This window comes from Pelophylax lessonae (genome assembly GCF_965119305.1).
Source record: "Pelophylax lessonae genome assembly, chromosome: 8".
Classification (NCBI taxonomy): Eukaryota; Metazoa; Chordata; class Amphibia; order Anura; family Ranidae; genus Pelophylax; species Pelophylax lessonae.
This window is the reverse complement of record NC_138775.1, coordinates 103948629-103974655: the sequence shown is the minus strand read 5'-3', so window position 1 is coordinate 103974655 and position 26027 is coordinate 103948629. Positions and strand designations below refer to the sequence as shown.

General features: G+C 45.5%; 1 protein-coding gene across 4 annotated transcripts in view; it reads left to right on the top strand.

The window, feature by feature from the left end:
- MICALL1 (MICAL like 1) overlaps positions 1-26027 on the top strand; it is a 211254-nt gene that overhangs the window by 6153 nt on the left and 179074 nt on the right. For all 4 annotated transcript variants that reach the window (XM_082265216.1, XM_082265215.1, XM_082265214.1 and 1 more), the window contains exon 2: positions 20606-20654. In XM_082265216.1, coding sequence (XP_082121342.1) covers positions 20606-20654 — 49 coding nt within the window. The remainder of the gene's footprint in view (positions 1-20605; positions 20655-26027) is intronic.

The window sequence follows — 26027 nt, the reverse complement described above, 5'->3', positions numbered from 1 at the left end:
TTTCGGTGCATCCCTAGTGAACACATATGCAATCCGATTCCAGTGCATACCAAAAAAAGGGTCCTGCACCATTTTTGTCCGAATACAAATTCAGCCATACAGTCTGAATTCGCGTCGCACAGACATCGCATGTGATCTGCACAGCAATGCGGTGCGAATTACATGTGATGTCTAACATCGCGATAGTGTAAACCCAGCCCTAAAGTGATACTAAGGCTGGCCATAGACGGTTCCTGCTGAACTGCCTGAGATTCGAACCATGTGTGGGCAGGCTGAATGTACCAAGTTGATTGATCAATCGACTTGTGTACAACAAGCCTGCTGGATTTCCCTGCGATTAATGCTAGCGGCTGTTATAGCCCTTAGCAATAATCACTGTTTTCTCCTAGTGGGGGAGGCTTATCCCGCCCCCTGCTGGGAGCAGACAATTTCTCGCCAGAAGGGATTCGCCTGTCAGCACTGCCTGTGTTGATGGGGGAATCATGCAAATTTCTTTTGCATTGTCTATGGCCTGCCTAAGGCTTAAGAATAAAAAAAATAAAATAAATAATAAATATATACTTACCAGCTCTGTGTACAGAGCAGCCTTGATCCTCCTCTTCCTGGGTCCCCGCTTGCTCTGGGGGCACTCGTGCATGTTTGCTCCCAAGCCACCTGTGTGTGTACATAAGACACACAGGGCATGGTTTAACCTGGCCCCTGCTCCCTCCTCACTGGCTGTGATTGACAGCAGTGGGAGCCAATGAGGATGGGGAGATCCTCCTCTTCCCGGGTCCCCGCTTGCTCTGGGAGCACTCGTGCATGTTTGCTCCCAAGCCACCTCTGTGTATCCATAAGACCCACATGGCATGGTTTAACCTGGCCCCTGCTCCCTCCTCACTGGCTGTTATTGACAGCAGTGGGAGCCAATGAGGATGGGGTGATCCTCCTGTTCCCGGGTCCCCGCTTGCTCTGGGGGCACTTGTGCATGTTTGCTCCCAAGCCACCTCTGTGTGTCCATAAGACCCACATGGCATGGTTTAACCTGGCCCCTGCTCCCTCCTCACTGGCTGTGATTGACAGCAGTGGGAGCCAATGAGGATGGTGAGATCCAGGGGGTAATGTAAGTATAAGGGGGAGCTGCAAACAGAAGTTTTTTTTTTTTTTGGACTGACTGAATTTTGATCCAATCCATCCATGGCCATACTGTTAAAGAATAGCTAATCTAAGGACTGACTGCTCTTCAATGGGCTTATTGGCAAAATCTTAGTTGACTAAGAAAAATAATGTATTTTTGCCAATATTATGTGCCATCACCTAATGTGTATTTAATAAGTGTGAGATGTTCTCTGCAGAGTTGGCTGTCAGTATTTCTGAAAGGACTGTACTAAAGTGTGTATGATGATGTCATTGGTCGCTGACTCAGCAATCATTACCTTTGGGTGATCTTACGTAGTTATGTCTCTTCTGTAAATGTGCTAATAATCATCGTATTTTTGGCCCATTCATCTGTATTTCAAGACTTTTCATATCTTTATTTGAGTCAATTTACAAGAAATAATCAAAGGAGCAGCCAATGCATGTTACTGATCAGCCTGTGCAAACTCTAGATGTGAACTACTGTGTCCTCATGGATTACATACGTTATTTTTTATCCGCCATGAATCATGGTATGAAATGCTGTTCTGTCTTGTGTTTCTGTGACTCATACTGATGCTGTATGGTGTCATGTTTAAGTGCTTCTACTCTGGGACTTTTTTGTTATAATCTGAAATGCTTAGGCTTCATTCACACGGGCATATGCGTATATTTTGCATGAAACGCGGGTTCTTGCTGGCAGAGCTAGCAGATCCTGAATAAAATACGCACCTAAAGTACTTCTGTTTAGATGTGTACAATTCTTTTACTGACTTTGTACGCGTTACACGTGTTTTATACGAGTACATGTGTAAAATTTGCCGCTCTGTGTGGCCATGAACACATTTGAGTCCTACTTTTTTTACTATACCGCTAAACGCAGTGCACATTTTTGCTTCTAGACATAGCTGTGTGTATGTCCTCAATGATTACTATAGTGCTGTGTTTAGATGCATGCAAAACTTTACATTCTTTGCATCTCAGATGCCGTGTTAATGAATCCTTAACTACTTGCCGACCGCCGCAAGTACATATACTGCGGCGGTCAGCCCCGGCCAGGCAAAGTGACGTACCGGTACGTCACTAGCCTGTCACTGGCTTGTGAGCCAATAGCGGGCGAGCGCGCGCCCGCCCCGACTCGTTCCCTAACAAGTCAGTGCGTGTGACCGGCGGACCCGATGTCTGCCGGTCACTCGCTATCGTTCACCGGGAAGGGAGAAAAGCAGGCGGCTAATGTAAACAAGCCGCCTGTCATTCTTCCCTGTGTAAAAATGGAGATCAGACGGTTCTACTATGTAGGACCATTGATCTCTGTTTTTACACTAGTAGCCATGTCCAATCACAGTTAGAAACACGCCCCTAGGACACACTTAACCCCTCCCTCTCCAATACAGTTAACCCTTTCCCTGCCAGTGTAATTTTTACAGTAACAGTGCATATGTATAGCACTGATTACTGCAGTAATGTCACTGGTAACCCCAAAAGTGTCAAAAATGTCAGTCAAGGGTCCGATCTGTCCGCCGCGATGTCGCAGTCACGCAAAAAAAATCGCAGATCGCCGCCATTACTCGTTAAAAAAAAAAAACACCAAAAATGACAAAAATCTTTCCCTTTGTTAGTAAACGCGATAACTTTTGCGCAAACCAATCCAAATACGCTTTTTGCGATTTTTTTTTTTTTTTTTTTTTTAACCAAACATAGGTAGCATAAAAAAAATGGCCGAAAATGTTAAAAAATTTAGATTTTTACTTTTTTTTTTGGGGAATTTCATATAAAAAATTTAAAAAATATTGTTATTTTTGCAAAATTGATGCTCTTTTTTTTTTTTTTTTTTTTTTTTTTTTTTTTTGTTTATAGCGCATGATCAAAAAAATCGCACAGGTGATCAAATACCACCAAAAGAAAGCTATGTTTGTGGGAAAAAAAGGATGTCAAATTAGTTTAGGTACAGCGTCGCACGACCGCGCAATTGTCCGTTAAAGTCACTCAGTAAAATATCGCAAAAAAAACCCTGGTCAGGAAGGGGGTAAAATCTTCCGGGGCTTAAGTGGTTAAAGCCTAACTCCAGATTTGCTGTCCCTATAAATATATTTTTTTGGGCACAGCTGGCCCAAACTAGCTTTTTTCTTACCTAATACATGTGCCTGCTGTTAGTGCAAATAACCTGTATGCAGCATCAGCTATATTTAGTCCGCCGACGGACTCCCCTGTGTGAAAGGGGCCTAAGTCTGACATACCCCAAACATTCCCGTCAGATGAATCTTCCTGGTGCATGTGTTTTAACCGCTTGCTAACCGCCGCACGACTATTTACTGCGGCGGTCAGCCCCTCACCAAGCTCCCACTCGGTCATGGACCCCCCCCCCGCGCGTGTGCACTCGCGATCGTCCGTTACACCGGAAGAAAGGCAGGCGGCTAATGTAAACAAAGCCGCCTGTCATTCTCCCTGTGTAAGAATGGAGATCAGACAGTTCTACGATCTCCAGACGGTTCTACTATGTAGTACCGTTGATCTCTGTTCTTGCACTAGTAGCCACAGCCAATCACAGTTAGAGACATGCCCCTAGGACACACTTAACCCCACCCTCTACAGTTAACTCCTTCACTGCCAGTGTAATTTTTACAGTAACAGTGCATATGTATAGCACTGATTACTGCAGTAATGTCACTGGTAACCCCCAAAGTGTCAAAAATGTCAGTCAAGGGTCCGATCTGTCCGCCACAATGTCGAAGTACCGCAAAAAAAATCGCAGATCGCCGCCATTACTCGTTAAAAAAAAAAAACACAAAAATGACAAAAATCTTTCCCTTTGTTAGTAAACGCGATAACTTTTGCGCAAACCAATCAAAATACGCTTTTTGCGTTTTTTTTTTTTTTTACCAAACATGTGTAGCATAAAACAAATTGCCCGAAAATGTTAAAAAATTTTGATTTTTTTACATTTTTTTGGGGGGGAATTTCATATAAAAAAATGTGAAAAATATTATTTTTGCAAAATTGACGCTCTTTTTTTGTTTATAGCCATGATCAAAAAATCGCACAGGTGATCAAATACCACCAAAAGAAAGCTCTTGTTAAGGGGAAAAAAAGGACGTCAAGTTCGTTTAGGTACAACGTCGCACAACCGCGCAATTGTCACGCAGTGCCGAATCGCAAAATAGGCCCTGGTCAGGAAGGGGGTAAAATCTTCCGGGGCTTAAGTGGTTAAATGACCAGTGATTTATTCATCATCAGTGAATGTTTGGTAAAAATCACTTCATTATAAACAGACCTCTACTGTATTCTGGGAAGAAAAAAAAACTTCCCTTAACCACTTGCCGACCGCCACACGACTATCTACGTCGGCGGTCAGCCCCTCACAGGCAAACTAATGTAGGTCTACGTCGCTTGCCTGTGAGGGTCTAGGGAGCGAGCGAGCGAGCGCGCGCCGCCGGAGGCGCGCTCCCGCGTGGTCACGGACCCCCTCCGCGCGTGTGACCAGCGGCCCCGATGTCCGCCGGTCACTCGGCGATCGGCGGGGGAGAGGGAGAATGTCAGGCAGCTTGTGTAAACAAGCCACCTGTCATTCTCCTCTCTGTAAAAACACTGATCACATGGATCTAGTATGTAGATCCGTTGATCAGTGTCCTTACAGCTGAAGCCACAGCCAATCACAGTAGAAAGCACGCCCCTAGGGACACACACAGCCCCTCCCTCCCAAATAAAGTTAACCCCTTCACTACCAGTGTATTTTTACAGTAACAGTGCATATGTATAGCACTGATTACTGTAGAAATGTCACTGGGACCCCCAAAAGTGTCACAAATGTCAGTCAAGGGTCCGATCTGTCCGCCCCAATGTCGCAGTACCGCAAAAAAAATCGCAGATCGCCGCCATTACGCGTTAAATAAAAAACAACAAAAATGACAAAAATCTTTCCCTTTGTTAGTAAACGCGATACTTTTGCGCAAACCAATCAAAATACGCTTTTTGCGATTTTTTTTTTTTTTTTTTTTTTTTTTTTACCAAACATAGGTAGCATAAAACAAATTGGCCGAAAATGTTAAAAAATTTTGATTTTTACATTTTTTTTGGGGGGAATTTCATATAAAAAAATGTGAAAAATATTGCTATTTTTGCAAAATTGACGCTCTTTTTTTGTTTATAGCGCGTGATCAAAAAATCGCACAGGTGATCAAATACCACCAAAAGAAAGCTCTGTTTGTGGGAAAAAAAGGACGCCAAATTCGTTTAGGTACAGCGTCGCACGACCGCGCAATTGTCCGTTAAAGTCACGCAGTGCCAAATCGCAAAATACCCCCTGGTCAGGAAGGGGGTAAAATCTTCCGGGGCTTAAGTGGTTAAACAGGCCATACACTAGCCGAAATATTGGACAAACTCATTTTCGAAAAACAAAAACTCAGCCGTGAGAGCAAATGATCGTGCCATCATGTAATGACCGAATTTTGAAAGGTAATCGTTCAATGGACATAAATGAATTCAGTTTGTCATATATACCAAATGCAAACAGGTCGACCGAGAAACACATTAACCTTTCAATTTATTGTTCGTTTATCGTTTGGCCGGCAGATTTTCAAAACTGTTCTTTCGATTTTTCGGCTCTGAAAAGTTGAAAACGATTTTTCTATTTGTGCCCATTAACTGGACGAAAAAAAGGGACGATCGGATCAAATGACAGATTTTCGGCAGGTGTATGGCCAGCATTAGGCCTAGCTTGCACCCCCTTCTTGGAGGTGCTAGTGAGTTCAGAGTACCTCACCACTGTCAACCAGGAAATGTAAGTATGTAAAAGCTCTGGAGAATGTGCCCTTGCAGCTTTTGCAGGAGGTAGTGGCAGGTTACAGGGATATCACCAGCACCTCCAGGAAGTGGACTTTATTTCCTCTAGCAATCATAAGTAGGGTTGAGCGGACACCTAGATGTCCGTGTTCGACGGGTTCGGCCGAACTTTAAAAAAAAGTCCGGGTCCGTGTCCCAGACTTTTACCGAACTTTTCCCGGACACCGAACCCCATTGAAGTCAATGGGGACCCGAACTTTAAGGCACTAAAATGGCTCTAAAACACCAATGGAAAGGGCTAGAGTGCTGCAAATGGCAGCAAAACGTAGTTAAGAGCATGGCAAGTGCTCTGCAAACAAATGTGGATAGGGAAATAACTTAAAACAACAAAAAAAACCCAGAAAAATAAAACAATGTTCTTCATCTCTGAAGGACGAGGCCCATATGGAGTAGGAGGGAGGTTGAGGTGGTGGTGGATGTGGCGGTGTCATAGGCCATAGGCCTGGGCACACCCTAATCACCTAGGGCACATAGCATTATCGCTCTGTTTGCCAGTGAGGAGATGGGAAAGATCTCCCTCGCACCTGCTCTGCTCTATTTCTCTTTGCCAGCAGGGAGAGTAATGTATCGGGGCCATGTACATGTAGGCAAACACATGCATGTGTATTTCAACTTTGGGGTGCACACCCTAATGCAATAGGCTGCGCACACCTATGGGCGGTGTAGGTGGAAGCGGCGGTGGAGGAGGACCAGGGCCGGATTAAGAGCATCATGGTCTTGGTGCTGAGGATTTTGAAGGGCCTTAAGGGCCGTGCCTTGGCATGCACCCAGAGGAGGAAGGGTGCAGCCATGCATGCCTAATTCAACATGGGATGCTGTCTCTGAAGCCCATAAACACATCCATGCATCGGCAACTGTCCCTCCTTGTCCGGCCTTCGCGCTGTGTGGGGAGGTTCTGAGGGTGCTGCCTGGGGAAGCGAGCATAGAAGCCAGACTTCTGTGTTTACAAGTGACAGAAGAGCGGTCACAGTGAATATGGCCAACCCGGGGCCTATATAAAAGGTAGGGGCCTGCATGGAGCTGCAGCTCCAATAGCCCCTACGTTAATCTGGCCCTGAGGAGGAGGACGAGGTAGCCAACACTGCTTCTTTTCACAAATTTTAAATGAGGGTACACCCCAAAAGAGTGAGAAAGAGCAAAAATGGAACAATGGCTGGGTAAGGTCGGTATCCATTGCTATTCTGCACAAGGTACGGAAAAGTCCCGTGGGATCCATGCCTGGTTCATTTTAATGAACGTGAGCTTGTCCACATTGTCTCTGGACAGGCGGCTGCGCTTGTCTGTTATAACACCCCCAGCCGTGCTAAATACCCGTTCAGATAATACACTGGCTGCAGGGCACGCCAGCACCTCCAAGGCGTAAAGGGCAAGCTCAGGCCATGTGCCCAATTTGGAGACCCAGAAGTTGAAGGGGGCAGACCCCTCATTCACTACATGTAGGCGTGTGCACACATACTGCTCCACCATGTTGGTAAAATGCTGCCTCCTGCTAAGACGTTCCATCTGAGCTGCTGGTGCTGCTGTTTGTTGTGGCGTGCTGACAAAGCTTTTCCACATTTCGGCCATGCTAACCCTGCCTTCTGAGGTGCTGGCGGTGCCCTGGTTGCGATGGCGACCTCCTCCTCCTCCTCCTCTGCCTTGTGCTTCCACTGTGGCCCCGCTGTCAGATGGGAATGCCAGCAGCATCGCGTCTACCAGCGTGCGCTTGTACTCGCGCATCTTGCGATCGCGCTCCAGTGAGTGAATTAAAGACGGTACGTTGTCCTTGTAACGGGGATCCAGCAGCGTGGCCACCCAGTAATCAGCACAAGTTAGAATGTGGGCAACTCGGCGGTCGTTGTGGAGACACTGCAGCATGTAATCGCTCATGTGTGCCAGGCTGCCCAGAGGCGACGAAAGGCTGTCCTCTGTGGGAGGTGTATCGTCCGTGTCCTCTGTATCCCCCCAGCCACGCACCAGTGATGGCCATGAGCTGGCCTGGGTGCCACCCTGCTGTGAACATGGTTCCATCTCCTCCTCCAGCTCCTCCTCCTCCTCATCCTCCAGAACTGTGCCCCTGCTGGACAATTGTGTCCCTGGCGTTTGTGTGTGCAGGAACCCACCCTCGGAGCCCCTTGCGAATGACTGCCCTGAAAGCCTTTGAAATGTTACCTCTTCATCCTCCTCCTCCTCCTCCTGTGCCACATCCTCTTCCATCATCGCCCGAATTGTTTTTTCAAGGAGGCATAGAAGTGGGATAGTTAAGCTGAGAACGGCGTCATTGCCACTGGCCATGTTGGTGGAGTACTCAAAACAGCGCAACAAGGCACACAGGTCTCGCATGGAGGCCCAGTTATTGGTGGTGAAGTGGTGCTGTTCCGCAGAGCGACTCACGCGTGCGTGCTGCAGCTGAAACTCCACTATGGCCTGCTGCTGCTCGCACAGTCTTTGCAGCATGTGCAAGGTGGAGTTCCACCTTGTGGGCACGTCACATATGAGGCGGTGAGCGGGAAGGCCGAAGTTACGCTGCAGCCCTGCCAGGCGAGCAGCAGCAGGGTGAGAACGCCGAAAGTGCGCACAGACGGCCCGCACTTTCTGCAGCAGCTCTGACATATCGGGGTAGTTTTTAAGGAACCTCTGCACCACCAAATTCAGCACATGCGCCAGGCAAGGGATGTGCGTCAAACCGGCTAGGCCCAGAGCTGCTATGAGATTTCGCCCGTTATCGCACACCACCAGGCCGGGCTTGAGGCTCGCTGGCAGCAACCACTCATTTGTCTGCTGTTCCATGCTCCTCCACAACTCCTGCGCGGTGTGTGGTTTGTCCCCCAAACAGGCAAGTTGTAAAACTGCCTGCTGTCGTTTAGCCCTGGCCGTGCTGAAGTTGGTGGTGAAGGTATTACGCTGTCCGGATGAGGAGGCGGTAGAGGATGAGGTAGCGGAGTAGGATGAGTTAGGAACAGGAGGCAAACTGAAGCGCCCTGCAATCCTCGGTGGTGGAAGGACATGTGCCAAATTGCAAATATGCTATATAAGCTTTTTAAAACTGGGCGTCTCCACCAGACGGAATGACAGCATTTCAAAGGCCAATAATTGTGAAATGCTGGCATTCAGGGCCAGGGATCGCGGGTGGGTAGGGGGGTACTTCCTCTTCCTCTCAAGTGTTTGGGAGATGGAAAGCTGAACGCTTCCACGGGACATTGTGGAGATGGTTGTTGGTAACCCAGGTGGTGGTGTTGCTGACAGATCGTCTGTTTGCGGGGTGGCAGGTGCCGGTATGACTACAGAGGTGGCTGGAGCGGCCGAGACTGCAGCAGAAGAGGAAGCAGGATGAGCCAGAGACGTTTCTTGGTTTTGAAGGTGTGTACTCCACTGCAGCTCGTGCTTTGCACTTAGATGCCTGATCATGCAGGTTGTGCTCAGGTTGAGAAGGTTTATGCCTCGCTTCAGGCTCTGATTGCACAGGGTGCAAACCACTCGTGTCCTGTCATCAGCACATTTTCTAAAGAACTTCCACGCTAGAGAACTCTTTTGAGCTGACTTTGGTGCGCTCGTTCCCTTGCTGCGTTGGGCAGTAGCAGGCGTAGTGTCTAGGGCACGGCCGCTCCGCTTCTGCACCCTGCTCCCTCTTCTGCTGTGCTGGTGGCTCTGTGCGACCACCGCCTCTTCCTCCAAACTACTCAGGTCACCTGCATGACCTTCATTCCATGTGGGGTCGAGGACCTCATCGTCCTCCACATCATCTTCCACCCAGTCTTCACCCCTGCCCTCCCTGTCGGTCTCCACAATGCTGAACGCCGCAGCAGTTGGCACCTGCGTTTCGTCATCATCGGAGACGTGCTGTGATGGTCCTTCCATGTACTCATCTTGAGAAATAAGTGGTTGGGCATCGCTGCACTCAATCTCTTCCACTTCTGGGGCAGGGCTAGGTGGATGGCCCTGGGAAACCCTGCTGACAGAGTCCTCAAAAAGAATAAGAGACTGCTCTATGGCTTGGGGCTCAGACTGCTTGCCTGATTTGCAAGGGGGTGAGGTGAAAGACGGTTGGACATTGGCTGCAGGTGCCAACTCTGACCTTTCTGCAGTAGACTGGGTGGGAGACAATGTGAAGGAACTGGAGGCACTGTCAGCAGCAAACCAATCTACTATCGCCTCTCTGTGTTCTGGCCTCATCACTTCTAGAGGCGTATGATGCCCTACCAAATACTGATGCAGGTTCTGTCGCCTACTCACACTTGAGGAAGGTGTTTCACTTGTGCGTGTAGCTGGCACAGATCGACCACGTCCTCTCCTTGCAACAGGAGCTCTAGCAGCAGCACCACCACGACCCAGGCCACGGCCCCTATTTGACGCTCTCCTCATATTTCTGAAATTTAAGATCTTGCCCTAGAAAGGTCTTTATTGAATAGCGGAACAAAAGAACAACAGTATCGCACGGGTGTATCTCACAGTCAAATATGCAAACTATGCCGCAATTTAATGTTTTTTACACCAAAAGGGTGTGTATTGAATAGCGGAATAGGATAAAAAACTGTGTATCTCACACGTACAAACACAGACTAGGCCCGATTAAATTTTTTCCTACCCTAAAGGGAGGATGAGGAAGAGGAGTATGGAACAGGCAGCACCCTCAAATCTTCAGAAGTATGAGATGAACCCCAAAAACTTGGAAAGGTGGATCTCACACGTACCGACACAGACTATTCCGCAATTTAATTGAGCCACAAAGGTTTTTATTGAATAGCGGAATAGGAAATATGATCAAAAAAAAGTGTATGTTTTTCACACGTACAGAAGCACACTAGGCCCCAATTACTATTGTTTGTACACCTAAAAGGATGGATGAGGAAGAGGAGGAGGAGGAGTATAGAACGGGCAGCACCCTCAAAGCTTCAGAAGTATGAGATGAACCCCAAAAACTTGGAAAGGTGGATCTCACACGTACCGACACAGACTATTCCGCAATTTAATTGAGCCCCAAAGGTTTTTATTGAATAACGGAATAGGAAATATGATCAAAAAAAGTGTATGTTTTTCACACGTACAGAAGCATTCTAGGCCCCAATTACTATTGTTTGTACACCTAAAAGGATGGATGAGGAAGAGGAGGAGGAGTATAGAACAGGCAGCACCCTCAAAGCTTCAGAAGTATGAGATTGTGTTCACTGTACCCCACAAAGATTGTGTTCACTGTACCCCACAAAGATTGTGTTCACTGTACCCCACAAAGGTTTTGTTCACTGCACCCCACAAAGATTGTGTTCACTGTACCCCACAAAGGTTTTGTTCACTGCACCCCACAAAGATTGTGTTCACTGCACCCCACAAAGATTGTGTTCACTGCACCCCAAAAGGATTGTCTTCTCTGCACCCCACAAAGATTGTGTTCACTGTACCCCACAAAGGTTTTGTTCACTGTACCCCACAAAGATTGTGTTCACTGCACTCCAAAAGGATTGTCTTCACTGCACCCCACAAAGATTGTGTTCACTGTACCCCACAAAGGTTTTTTTCACTGCACCCCACAAAGATTGTGTTCACTGTACCCCACAAAGGTTTTGTTCACTGCACCCCACAAAGATTGTGTTCACTGTACCCCCCAAAGATTTTGTTCACTGCACCCCACAAGGATTGTTTGTCTTCACTGCACCCCACAAGGATTGTCTTCACTGCACCCCACAAGGATTGTCTTCACTGCACCCCACAAAGATTGTGTTCACTGCACCCCACAAAGGTTTTGTTCACTGCACCCCACAAAGATTGTGTTCACTGCACCCCACAAAGATTGTGTTCACTGTACCCCACAAAGATTGTGTTCACTGCACCCCACAAAGGTTTTGTTCACTGCACCCCACAAAGATTGTGTTCACTGCACCCCACAAAGGTTGTGTTCACTGTACCCCACAAAGGTTGTGTTCACTGCACCCCACAAAGATTGTGTTCACTGCACCCCACAAAGATTGTGTTCACTGTACCCCACAAAGGTTTTGTTCACTGCACCCCACAAAGGTTTTGTTCACTGCACCCCACAAAGGTTTTGTTCACTGCACCCCACAAAGATTGTGTTCACTGTACCCCACAAAGATTGTGTTCACTGCACTCCAAAAGGATTGTCTTCACTGCACCCCACAAAGATTGTGTTCACTGTACCCCACAAAGATTGTGTTCACTGTACCCCACAAAGGTTTTGTTCACTGCACCCCACAAAGATTGTGTTCACTGTACCCCCCAAATATTTTGTTCACTGCACCCCACAAGGATTGTCTTCACTGTACCCCACAAGGATTGTCTTCACTGCACCCCACAAAGATTGTGTTCACTGTACCCCACAAAGATTGTGTTCACTGCACTCCAAAAGGATTGTCTTCACTGCACCCCACAAAGATTGTGTTCACTGCACCCCACAAAGATTGTGTTCACTGCACCCCACAAAGATTGTGTTCACTGCACCCCACAAAGATTGTGTTCACTGCACCCCACAAAGATTTTGTTCACTGCACCCCACAAAGATTGTGTTCACTGTACCCCACAAAGATTGTGTTCACTGTACCCCACAAAGATTTTGTTCACTGCACTCCAAAAGGATTGTCTTCACTGCACCCCACAAAGATTGTGTTTACTGTACCCCACAAAGGTTTTGTTCACTGCACCCCACAAAGATTGTGTTCACTGTACCCCACAAAGATTGTGTTCACTGTACCCCCCCAAAGATTTTGTTCACTGCACCCCACAAAGGTTTTGTTCACTGCACCCCACAAAGATTGTGTTCACTGTACCCCCACAAAGGTTTTGTTCACTGCACCCCACAAAGATTTTGTTCACTGCACTCCAAAAGGATTGTGTTCACTGCACCCCAAAAAGATTGTGTTCACTGCAGCCCACACACAGAAAAATGGATGTGGATCACTGACACCTGCCTATCTCCTATCCCACACCACACAGCAATATCGATTGTAGTTTGTAGAACACACTTTCCCTAAAATTCAGCAGACTCTGTCCCTAACAGGATTGAGAAGAGATCGTAGATCAGGAGAACTAAGTGCAGACCCCACCCCACACAGCAATATCGATTGTAGTTTGTAGAACACACTGACCCTATAATTCAGCAGACTCTATCCCTAAAATGCCTACAACTCGCCCTGCCTAAACACTCCGACCTGTCCCTCAATTCTATCCGGACACAAATGTTTTTTTCCTGCCTATCTTTCCCTAATCAGCAGCCAGCACGTTGATGTGTGCTCTGTCCCTGATCTAAGCAGCATAATGACGCCGCTGCGGCTGCCTCGAACTTATAAAGACTTGGTCACATGCTTCAGACGGCCAATCACAGCTACTGAGACATTTGCAGGCATGGCTGGGATGGCTTAAGGCACACCAGTTAAACGATTGTTGATTGGCTGTTGAAAGCCCGCCATGAAAAGAGCGCCAAAGCATGCAAAACCCGGAAATAAAACGACCGAACACGGATTTTTACCCGAATATACAGTAAAGTGTTCGTGTTCGGGTAACAAAAATCCAATTATTCGGTACGAACACGAATACAGTCCGTGTTCGCTCAACACTAATCATAAGGTGTTTTTTGTATAGGGGTAGGAAGTCAATAAAGCGGACCTTGTGTTTTTACACAAAATTCACTTTTAGGCCCTAAGCGCACTGGACTATAAAAAAAGGTTTGCGTTTTTTATTTATTTATTTTTTCTTATAGCAAATTATACTCCCACAAAAGCTTATGGTTTAACAACGCTCATAAATGCTGAATTGCCGTGTTTTTCAGAGTTAGAGCATTTTTACAGCTGAAAAACTCCTCTTCAAACACTCTACTTCTGTTTTTTTTTCCCAGCCAGAAAATGCCCCTGCCAAAAAACGCTAAAGGACAATGTGCAAGGACACATAGGGGTTGATTTACTTAAGGCTAATCCACTGTGCACTACAAGTGCAGTTGCTGTAGATCTGTGAGGGAAGATCTAAAATGAGGGGAAGCTCTGCTGATTTCTATCCTCTAAATATGTGCAAGCAAAAATGCTGTTTTTTTTATTTTTCTTGTCCCCCCATAGATCTATAGCGACTGCAATACCAAGTTGCAGTGCATTTGTAGTGCACAGTGAAATTGCCTTTAGTAAATAAACCCCATTGGATAACATGCTGGGGAGCTTACTGGCTACAGAAAAAAAAAGTCAGCTGTAAAAACGTCCATTGTGCATGAGACTTTAAGTGCATCTCTAGGCAAAACATGTAGGTTTTGTATTTTTTTTTGTTTCCATTTGGATAGAGTGGGAAGGAAGCATCTGGAACTTGAGAACTCTGTTATTTTAAGTCCACAGTCGTCATGGTAGTCTTCCTCAGCTCTGTTGGGCCCCAAGTCCAATATGTTTACCCAGGACTTTTTGGTCATATGTGCTCAGTTATTACATCACAATGCCCATAGTAGCACTAAACACAACAGTGGAGGCTGGTACGTTGGGGGCGCAGGGGCGCCGCTCCCCCTATCCATGCGTCCGGCCCCCTAATCTACATGCGGGACACCGGACGCATGGAGTTCAATGTTTTTTTTTTTTCTGAATCACCTGATTAGAGCCAGAGGCTCTAATAGGCTTCAGAAAAGGGTGGACCCGGGGCGCAGAGCACTGCGCCCTAGCCCACCCATTTGTGTGACAATAGCTAATTAAAATTTGCTTTTCTTACACGGATCCTCCTCCTAGCCAATCAGGAAGCGTGTCCGAGACCCGCTTCCCGATTGGCTGAAAGGCAAACCCATGCCATTGGCCGAGGAGGAGGAGAGAGGACTCGAGAAGACGCGGGGGACTGAAGAGAAGCGGCCGCTGCAGGTAAGTGCACTGGTTTCTCTTCATTGAAGGGGGCATGCTGTGGTCACTCTGCATTGAAAGGGGGCACACTGGTCTCTCTGCATTGAAAGGGGGCGCACTGGTCTCTCTGCATTGAAGGGGGCATGGCACACTGGTCACTCTGCATTGAAATGGGGCTTCTGGTCTCTCTGCATTGAAAGGGAGCACGCTGGTCTCTCTGCATTGAAAGGGAGCACGCTGGTCTCTCTGCATTGAAAGGGAGCACGCTGGTCTCTCTGCATTGAAAGGGGGCACGCTGGTCTCTCTGCATTGAAAGGGGGCACGCTGGTCTCTCTGCATTGAAAGGGGGCACGCTGGTCTCTCTGCATTGAAAGGGGGCACGCTGGTCTCTCTGCATTGAAAGGGGGCACGCTGGTCTCTCTGCATTGAAAGGGGGCACGCTGGTCTCTCTGCATTAAAAGGGGGCACGCTGGTCTCTCTGCATTGAAAGGGGGAACGCTGGTCTCTCTGCATTGAAAGGGGACACACTGGTCTCTCTGCATTGAAGGGGGCATGGCACACTGGTCACTCTGCATTGAAGGGGGCATGGCACACTGGTCACTCTGCATTGAAATGGGGCTTCTGGTCTTTCTGCATTGAAAGGGGGCACGCTGGTCTCTCTGCATTGAAAGGGGGCACGCTGGTCTCTCTGCATTGAAAGGGAGCACGCTGGTCACTCTGCATTGAAAGAGGGCACGCTGGTCACTCTGCATTGAAATGGGGCACGCTGGTCACTCTGCATTGAAAGAGGGCAAGCTGGTCACTCTGCATTGAAAGAGGGCAAGCTGGTCACTCTGCATTGAAATGGGGCACGCTGGTCACTCTGCATTGAAAGGGGGCACGCTGGTCACTCTGCATTGAAAGGGGGCACGCTGGTCACTCTGCATTGAAAGGGGGCACGCTGGTCATTCTGCATTGCAAGGGGGCACGCTGGTCATTCTGCATTGAAAGGGTCACGGCACGCTGGTCACTCTGCATTGAAAGGGGGCACGATGGTCACTCTGCATTGAAGGGGGCACGATGGTCACTTTGCATAGAAGGGGGCTCACTATACATTGATTACTGAAGGCCCCTTTCACACTTTTGTGACTTCAAAGTCACGCAATTTTTGACAGCATTTTTTTTGCCGCAAAGCAATGCCTATTACATTTTTCTGTTTGCGCCCCCCCCCCCCCCAAAAAAAAAACTTTGAGCACCAGCCGCCTCTGAAACGCACTCTGTTGCCTTCCCCTGCAGAGTCTGTTTCTAAAAACCCCAGAGACCTTAGAGCAGGCTGAGCCTCTGGCCCCTGTTACCAACTCTATTCATATTCAGCATTTCAACGGTCTCTAATATACTGTTTTTGAGGCACCACAATCTCTTGCCATCACTTCAGGTTTACAAGGGATTTTGTCAGATGTTAATCTAAAGGTTTAGCCTGCTGTGCCAGGCCTAAGATCTTTTAGAGCTCCTATGGCTGCAAATACCTTTTTGCTACACCCTCCGTTTGATTCCTTCCTCTATACAAAAATTAAGTACCCTAAAGAGACCTAAAGTGCTACTTTTTTTTTTTTTTTCTTCCCTTTGAAAAAAAAAATGGTGGTCTGCTCCCACCATTGACATTGATTTTTTTTTATTGGGAATGTTTTATAGCAGAAAGTAAAAAATGTTTTTTTTTTTTCCCCCAAAATTGTCCCTTTTTTTTTTTTTTTTGCTTTTAGCCCAAAATACCACCAAAAGAAAGCTCTCTTTGTAGGATAAAAAGTACATCAATTGTATTTGGGTACAGTGTCCAACAACCTCGCAATTGTTCGTTAAAGCAATGCAGTGCCGAATCGCAAAAAATGGCCTGGTCATTAGGGGGGTAAAACCTTCTGGGGCTGAAGTGGTTAAATAACAATTGTATGTTCTGATATCGTGCAAGAAACATTTTCGTGTTTGTTCCTTTGCATAATTTCGGATGAACTCTCGTGATCAGCTCTTGAAAGCTGTGTAATAATGATCAGATTGTTGAACAGGCGCTCTGATTTTCTGATCGTTTTTACTAGTCATAAAGGCTGGAAGTCCTGTGTGCAAGGGTCCTTTCACACGGGCGATCTGATCCGATCTGCCTGTGAGTTTTTCAGGTGGACCTGATGGGATGCTCCATGCATTCCTATAGGTCAGGGGATGTCAGCGGTGACATGTCCGCTGACACCCGCTGCTCTCCGATCTGATCTTGTCCGTGAAATCCGGGCGGATGGAAACCCTATTTTCCATCCGTCTGGCGGATCGGATGAGATCGGATGACAACGGATAGGCAGTCTGTTCTTGTCCGATCTCCCCATAGAGAACAGCGGGGATCTGACAGCTCCGTCTACGCACACAGAGCGGAGATGGAGCTGTCATCCGCCTGCTCAGCGGGGATCGATCCCCCGCTGAGCAGAACGGACTCTGTCAGCGGTTGCGCCCGTGTGAAAGGACCCTAAAGCTGGCCACAAATGAGTCAGTGTTTTTTTTTTTTTTTCTTTTTGAACTAGCAACTTCTATACTACCACAGTGCCCATACATGGATTGAGATTCATCCGGTCTTTGCTGAACCAGGCAAATTTCGAACCATTTCTGGGCAGCTTTAGTTAATCATGTGAATCATGATTTGACTTCACTTACTGTGTATTTACTATGGGTCACTGACTCAAAGTACTGAAGTCAGCATGACAGCTAAGCAACTGGATTTCCAAAAAGAGATCAGCAATGATTGCTTTCATTTTTATGTCTGAAGATTTCCTTAAAGCGGAGTTCCAGCCACCTGTCCAAAAAATAAAAGCCCAGATGGGAGTGGGCAGCAGTTTGCGAGTCAGTCAGGCTGCTACAAGGTGTAAAGCTACCATCACTCATTAACCACTTCTGGACCTGAACGATTTCCCCCTTAATATCCAGGCTGCTCCTTGCGATTTGGCACTGCGTTACTTTAATGAACAATTTTGTTGCCGTGCGACGGTGTTCCAAAAAAAAAAAAAAAGTTAAAATTGATGTCCTTTTTTTACCCACAAATAGAGCTTTCTTTTGGTGGTATTTGACAAAAAAAAAAGAGCAACAATTCTGAAAAAAAAAAAAATATATTTTTATATATTTTTCACATTCTGCTATATAACATTCCCAAAAAAAATCAAAATCACAATTTTTCTTCCTTTTAGGCCAATTTGTTTTCTGCTACATATTTTTGGTAAAAAAAAAATCGCAATAAGCGAATTTTGATTGGTTTGTGCAAAAGTTATCGCGTCTACAAACTAGGGGAAATATTTGTCATTTTTATTTATATATTTTTTACTAGTAATGGCGGCGATCTGCAATTTTTAGCGGGAGCGTGACATTGCAGCGGACAGATCGGACCCCAAACGGACATTTTTGACACTTTTAGGGGGACCAGTGATATTACTACAGTAATCAGTGCTAAAAATATGCACTGTTACTGTAATAATGACACTGGCAGGGAAGGGGATAACCCAGTGGTGATCAAAGGGTTAAGTTTGAGCCTAGGGGAGTGTTTTCTAATTGTTTGGGGGAGGGACTTGTGAAATGAACACAGAGACCTGTGATCCTATATTGGAGGATCACAGGCCCTCTATGATCATTTCAGAGAGAACAACGGTCTGCTGTGTTTACAACAGCTGACCGTCGTTCTCTCTCTCAGCGGGGAGCGATCGTGGGTGCCCGGTGGCAATCGGTGCCGCCAGTCCCGTAGATGGGCATCCCCGCTGCCTAGTGGGGGCGTGCCCTCGCCCCCCCAGGACCGCTCCTGCGAACCGACGTACCCATACATTGATTCTGCAGCCAAGCCAGCCTGCCATAGTATATCTGCAGCGGGCGGTCGGCAATCAGTTAAGATTCACCTCAATGAGAGCCTTCCCTTCCTCAGAATAGATGAACTTGTTCCACAAAGTCCTGGTTTGTGTGTAGGTCTCTCACTTTTGTCGGGCGGTCAAAACCATATCCTCCATCCAAGTAAGAAGGAGGCAGGCCTTGGCTGCGTTTAGGAGGTGGCGAATAATTTATTTTATTGTAAACGTTGGCTGGGAATGTGGAAGCATGTAACAAGAAGAAAGCCAAATCCTCAGTGGCCTTGTAGTCTGTAAATTTTTGGATAATCGTGTGGACCTCTTTCCAGAATCTCCCCAACTTAGTACAGGTCCATAGGATATGCTGCATGTCCCACATTTCTCCTGATATCTCCTACACAGAGCAGAGCTGCCCTGGAAAAATCTTTGAAGAAGAGATGGAGTGCAGTACCATCGAGTTAGGATTTTAAAATGGGTGTCCTGCTCTTTCGTGCAGATTGAGGATTTCAATGCAAATCAAGATATATTGGTACGTCTTCACTTTGAGAATGTTCTGCCCAAGTCTAATTCCCACTCAGCCAAGGAGGGCAATAGGAAGTCCTCAGGTGGTGTAACCAGGAGAGTGTACATTGTGGAAAGTGGGTCCTTTGCAGAGCAGTACTCGTCAAGTGTGGTCAAATTGAGGCAGAAAGTACTAGGGACAGATAGGAACTGTAGAAAATGGTGTATTTTGTAGTGCTCTCCAAAAGTCCAGGTGTAATGGACCATTCAGGCCCGTCAGAGCCTGCAGCGAAGGCCAGGCATTCGAAATCACAAAACACAAGGCCTGATATTGCTTCGACTCCAGTAACGAATTGAAGGCACCCTCTCGAAAGCCCGAAATATACCGTGGTTTGCCCAAAATTGGTAACAGCGGAGACTCCAGAGAGGACCATTTATCCATAGAGATCAGGCAAAAAAACACAGGCCGGTCGTAGGCCCACAAAATGTTTTTTACTCTAATGCATTCCCTGCTTTAAGGTAAAAAACGTTTTACAGCTTGCGGTCCCCCCCCACCACCTCCCTAAATACTTACCTGAGCTGCTGTCAATCAAGTGCTATAAGGGGGAAGTGGGGCGGGGCCAAGCCATGGTGTGTGTGTGGTTATGGAGCGCAGCTCCTTAGACACAGACAGCTGGGAGCGAGCATCCATGTGTGCACCATAGCAGTTGGCTTGCTATGGGAGCAGAAGGAGAGGTAGAGGAGCCAAGATCGCCAGTGGGGGGACCCCAGAAAAGAAGGTTCGGGGCCACTCTGTGGCACAGAGCAAGTGACTATAACATGTTTATAAATTTAATTAAAGAACCCTATGGGTGCAGATTTCAATAGCCATTTACTTAGACGTCCGTAAGCACGGAAAAACAACTATATAATCTGACCCTGCCTGTCACTTAGGAGATCCGCCCGCTTTGTTTACACAAGCGGGCGGATCTCCACACTCGATTCCCCGACGATCGGGGAGGAGTGGCGGTGATCACCGCCGCTCCTCCCCTGGCTTGACTCCTGCTGTGACTGAAAACAGCGGGAGCGAGCCTCCGGCGGCGTGCGCACGCCGTCCACAAGGGGAGGAGTCCAGCGACGTAGGTCTACGTTGCTGGACGATAACGAGCCACATTGCCGCAGTAGCAGCAATGTGAGCGGGGCTAAAGTGGTTAATTCAAGGAATGCATTAAGTAAAAAAAAAAAAAACATTTTTAGCTTTTAGTATTTAGTAGCTTTATTATAAAAAATAAATAAATAAAATGAATAAGGAGATCACCATGCTATATTATATTATTTCTAATATGATATATGGTATATCATTTGTTCTTGACCTTTAAAATCCAGTATTCTTGGCAGCACATAGTTGTGGTCATCTCCACCTGTCTGTTTCTTCATGTATGTATGAAAGAAAACTGAAATTGTTCATTGTAATGGATCCGTATTTCAGCTGAAACAATCCTTGCTTTCACCCTCCTCCTGACACTCATACCTCTTCCTATTTCTCTCTAGAGACTTTGGTGCCCTCTCAAAAGAAAATGTGTTCGAGAACAACCGGCTGGTAAGTTTTATAAGCTGAATGTGGAATGTTTTTTCTAATGATCAGCTTAACTGACAGTTGCTGTTTTCTGCCAGATCCTTTATGAACTGTATATTTGTGAAGGCCTTTCTCTCCATTTGCAGTTTTATATTTGTGTGATTTTTTTTATTTCGAAGTATAAATTCTCGTCTTATTTAAATGTAGTTTCATTCTGCATGATTTGTGGAACTGCTGCCTTGTGCTACATGGAAACCACAGTATTAGCATAATTCCTTTTTATTGTTCAAGACCATGGAACTTTTCCTTTTTTTCAGGTCTGCTGTTCAGTTCAATTCATCAGCTTTTTCTTGATACTTAAGCTGGATATACACAATACAACCTTTGTTGTCAGATTTCCTTTAGATTTACCTTTTCTATGTAGTGCAAGGGCCTGCCTGATTGCATACAAATTGAAAGTGTTTAGGTTTGACCTCATATTATATGGTTTTGGTAAGTCTGAAGGAAAAAATCTAAAGAAAATTGTATAGTGTGTATGGCCCATTAGGCTGGCCATACATGGGTCGAATTTTGAAAGAATTTTCTTTTGAAAATCTTATCTTAAAGCGGAGTTCCGGGCACAAAATCGATCTTTTTTTTTTTTTTTTTTTGTGCCCGTCCGCTTCTTCACCTTCACCTGAAAAGGATAGTTAGGTTTTTTTTTTTTTTTTTTAAACTCCCCTTGTAATTGAAGATCGAAAATACTCACCTCAATGTACTTCCTCCCTCTGTGCCGCGGCTCCTCTGTCACTTCCTCCTTCGCGATGATTCCTGGGAGCTGAACGTCATCGCTCCCAGGAATCAATGCGACGGCACCGGCCCCGCTCGTCACTTCCGGGGCGACGCCGCATTCCCTGCTAAACAGCTTCTGGGCATGCCCAGAAGCTGTGGAGGAATGCGGCGCCGCACCGGAAGTGACGAGAGGGGCCGGTGCAGGCGCATTCTGGGAGAAGAGGACGCGGAAGAGGATCGCGCCGGCTTAAGCTGCCCACAAGAGAGATGGAAACGCTGTGGAAGAAATGTTATAAGTAAGTATTTCTTCTTGCAGGTAAGTGCGAACCGGGACAGATCAGAGGCTAGCCATTGTGGAATCTACTAGCCCTGACTGTCCCGGGGGTATGTTTATTGAAAAATGCTTTCTGTGCCCGGAACTCCGCTTTAAGAATTTTTTTTTCGAATTTCGCACCATTAGTGGGCCACAGCCATGGCTGAATTTCATGCGTTCTTTTAATTTGAGTGATCAGGCATGTTGAACATTTTTTGAAAAATGAACGATTTTCTAATCAATGATGGGAGAATCATGCGAGAAATATAATCAAAAAAGAAATGTGCATGATTGCAAGAAAAGAAAATTCCTAGAAAGAAAAGAAGATTCCCAGGCCATATAACGTGAAATTGAAGGCTTGGTCGAATTTCGAAATCAATGGTGGCACCATCGAATCACAAAACGCATGGAATTTCTGATTTGCGAAAGAATGTTCTTTCGAAATTCAACACATGTATGGGCCAGCCTTCTATTTTCATTTTTTGCAAGCATTCTAAAAGATTATTATTTTTTTCACAATCAAATTTATTAAGAAAAAGAAGGAAAGAGAATGTTCCAGAAACATTAAGATGAAATGTGTAAGGGTGACAAAGGCATCAGTGGTATACAGTAGAATGCAATACAGCTTTGCAGATGAAGTCTTATACTGCAATTCTAACAACATTTGAATCGCATTGAGATTTCTTTTTTTTTTTTCCATTACTTTGAATTTGTTGCTTGATAGCTGTTCATTTTTATGTATAGATATAGTATTACTGTCGGTTATACCATTGGTTTTAAAGCAGAACTCAAGGATCTTCCTATTCTATAAGATTTATCTCAGACTCACCAGCTGTCCCACACTATTACTTAACAGCTTGGGAGCCGCTGTCACCTCTTGCACTGCCTGTGAATGGGAGGTACTCTTAGCCCCCGTTCACACTTAGGCGACCTGTGAGGCGACCTGGTCGCCTCACAGGTCGCCGCAGGTCGCCTTCCATAGGGAAGCTGCGGACCCGTTCTAATAGGAGCGACACAAGTCGCTCCGACTTAGAAAAAGGGTCCGGAGCTTCTTTGGGGCGACCAGGAGGCGACCGCCATAGACTTCAATGTTATGAAGTCCGTGGCGGCCGCTCCGAGGTCGCCCCTGGAAGTAGCGTCGCCTGCATGTGAACGGGGACTTAATGGCTACATATACAATAATCGTTTTGGCAGGGAAATTGTTATAGAAACAAGATAAGAGGAAAAAAAAAAACATCAAATGCGTGTACGTTCTATTATTAGTATCTGATTTATGAAATAAATTACTTTAAAAGAGGTGCGGGATTTAAAAAAAAAAAAAAAATGTATACTTCCTTTACTGGAGTGCCAGACTGTAGAGGGGGTTGGAGCGGCTGGCTCAGGTTCTCAGTGGCTTGCTAAGAGGCTGAGCGGGCAGATCCCAACATTGTCAGGATTCCTGCAAGAGCCTGGACCAGCTCTGTGCTCACTATCCGCTAAATCTAGGTCACAGGAGTGCAGACTTAAAGGAGAAGTACAGCCAAAGCTCGTTTGGCTTTACTCCTCCTGTAGATTACAGTTGTGCAGTTAGTTCTGCGCTCCTGTGACCCGTTTTTAGCAGGCAGCGAGTTAAAATCTGCTGTCTGCTGACGTCACTGAGCCGGTCCAGGCTCGGGAAAGATCGCGCCCATATGGTCGGTATCCGCCAACATGCCTGGATCTGCCCCTCCACAACCCAGAGCTCCAGTGAGTGCTGGAGGGGCAGAGCAGACCATGATGACTGACAGTCACCAGCTTTCTGCTCAGGGTGTTCTGGGAACCGAGCGATCAGCGGTGTTTGATTGCTCTTTTTTGAGCCTTAGAGCTGGAAGGGGACAGAGGCAGCACCTAGGTAAATATTATTTTAAAATTAAAAAAAATCCTGTGTATCCTGTGTTATCTTATTTAGGAACACAGGTCTCTGTGTTCATGCAGCAAGCCCACCCCCCACACTGTTGGAAAACACCCCCTAGGGACACATTTAAACCTTTGATTGCCTCTGGGGTTAACTCCTTCCCTGCCAGTGTCATTAGTGCAGAAACCGTGTATATTTTTAGCACTGATTACTGTAGTAATGTCACTGTCCCCCCCCCCCCCCCCCAGAAGTGTAAAAAATGTCAGTTAGGTGTCTGATCTGTCCGCCGCAATGTCGCAGTCCCACTAAAAATCGCTGATCGCCGCCATTACTAGTAAAAAAAATAAATAAATATAACAACTCTTTCCCGTAGTTTGTAGATGTGTTAACTTTTGCGCAAACCAATCAATATACACTTATTGGGATTTTTTTACCAAAAATATATAGCAGAATACATAATGTCCTAACATTAAGAAAAAATTAGATTTTTTAAAAAACATTTTTTATTGGGAATGCTTTATAGCAGAATGTAAAAGATATTGGTGTTTTTTTCAGAACTGTCGCTCTTTTTTTTGTTTATAGCTCAAACAATTAATTAAAATTGCACAGGTGATCAAATACCACCAAAGGAAAGCTTTATTTGTGGGGTAAAAACGGCATCAATTTTATTTGGGTACAGCGTCGTACGACTGCTCAGTTGTCAGCTAAAATAACGCAGTGCCGTATCGCAAAAAAAAAGGCCTGGTCATTAAGGGGGTAAAACCTTCCGGTCCTTAAGTGGGCAATATCACTTTAAACTGCTACCATGTCCCTCACCCTGTGTATAGTTAGAGCAATATGTAGTTGGGTAAACTGGGAACTGTTGGCAATTTAAGTAGGCAGGATAATCAGGTCTTATTAGGGACGTCAGGCAAATATTTAATACACAGGCAGATTGTGGTTGTTTGCTAGATTTTGAAAGACAGACTTGTGTGAAAGCCAAACAATTCTGCCCAATGACACAGCTCTAATTTTGTTGGAAACTTCCAATATAATTATTGTTTAGAGCTCAATTTACAGCAAAGGTAGTCTTTATGGTCATACAGAGTTCTCTAGGCCCTGCATTAGGTTTGTCATAATATTAAATTCAGGCATGAGTTCAAGCTTTCAGAAAGTTACACAGGAAATTAATGTTACTATATATCAGTGCACAAAACAGGGATGTTTTCATATGGCTGTTTAATTCCACTAGTATTTAGAAAAAATGTCTTGCAAAGATTAATGATTGTAATACCTCCTCTTAGTATTCTGCAAATGCTGTAGAGGAAAGAGCTAGATGATGCTGGACATCCTCCAGGCAGGAAATGAAGCAGACTCTAGCTGACTTACTAATGCACATGATGAAAAGCTTACTGTTTACAGTCAAATCAATGTAAGCAATTTCAGTACAGGAGAGGAGTCTGTACAACGATATAAGGCTGGAGTTCAGCTTTAACCATTCTCCTGTAGACCAAGTTTTCGATTTTTTTTTTTTCACACTTGTTACAATTTGGATTTTTGGCTAAAAAAAAAATGCATTTTTTTTATATATTTTCTGCAAGCAGAGGCCCTGTAAAATAAAAAGATGGCAGTTGCAATTTTTTGTGTCAGGCAATATGTGCGCAACTTTTTATCAAATCTATGCTTTCAGGAAAAAAATACACCAAAATGAATTTTAGCACATACAAACACAATTTATCCCCAATATTTTTGTACAAAATAAGAGATAACGCAGTTCAGAGTAAAGATGGCAAATGTGCCATGCCTGAAAGCTGCATACGCCTATTAAATGGGGAAAATTATGGTACCCAAATTTATAAATATGTGACCCTTTAACTTCACAGCTCATTAGTTTAGAGCTCTGGTGCCCAACCTGCAGCCAGAGTGTCACTTGTGGCCATTTGGTATATGATGTGAACATTGATTAGGGTAATACCACTGATCTCTCTTCCTCCTCTAACATGTTACCTGTTTCATATTGTCTTTATTGTCTTCTACATCATATCCGCAGCCAAAAATTTAGCATGTCCACAGTCTGTGACCCTCATTTTCTTCATTAGGTCTGTGGTCCTGACAGTCCTCTCAAACATTATATAGTACCTTGCAAAAGTTTTCACCCCTTGACTTTTTACCTATTTTGTTACATTACAGCCTTAAGTTCAATGTTTTGTTAATCTGAATTTTTATGTGATGGATCATAACACAATAGTCTAAATTTGGTGAAGTGAAATGATAAAAATATATACATAGAAAATTGGCATGTGCATATGTATTCACCCCCTTTATGAAGCCCATAAAATGCCTTGGTGCAACCAATTACCTTCAGAAGTCACATAATTAGTGAAATGATGTCCACCTGTGTGCCATCCAAGTGTCACATGATCTGTCATTACATATACAGTAAAACCTTGGTTTGAGAGTA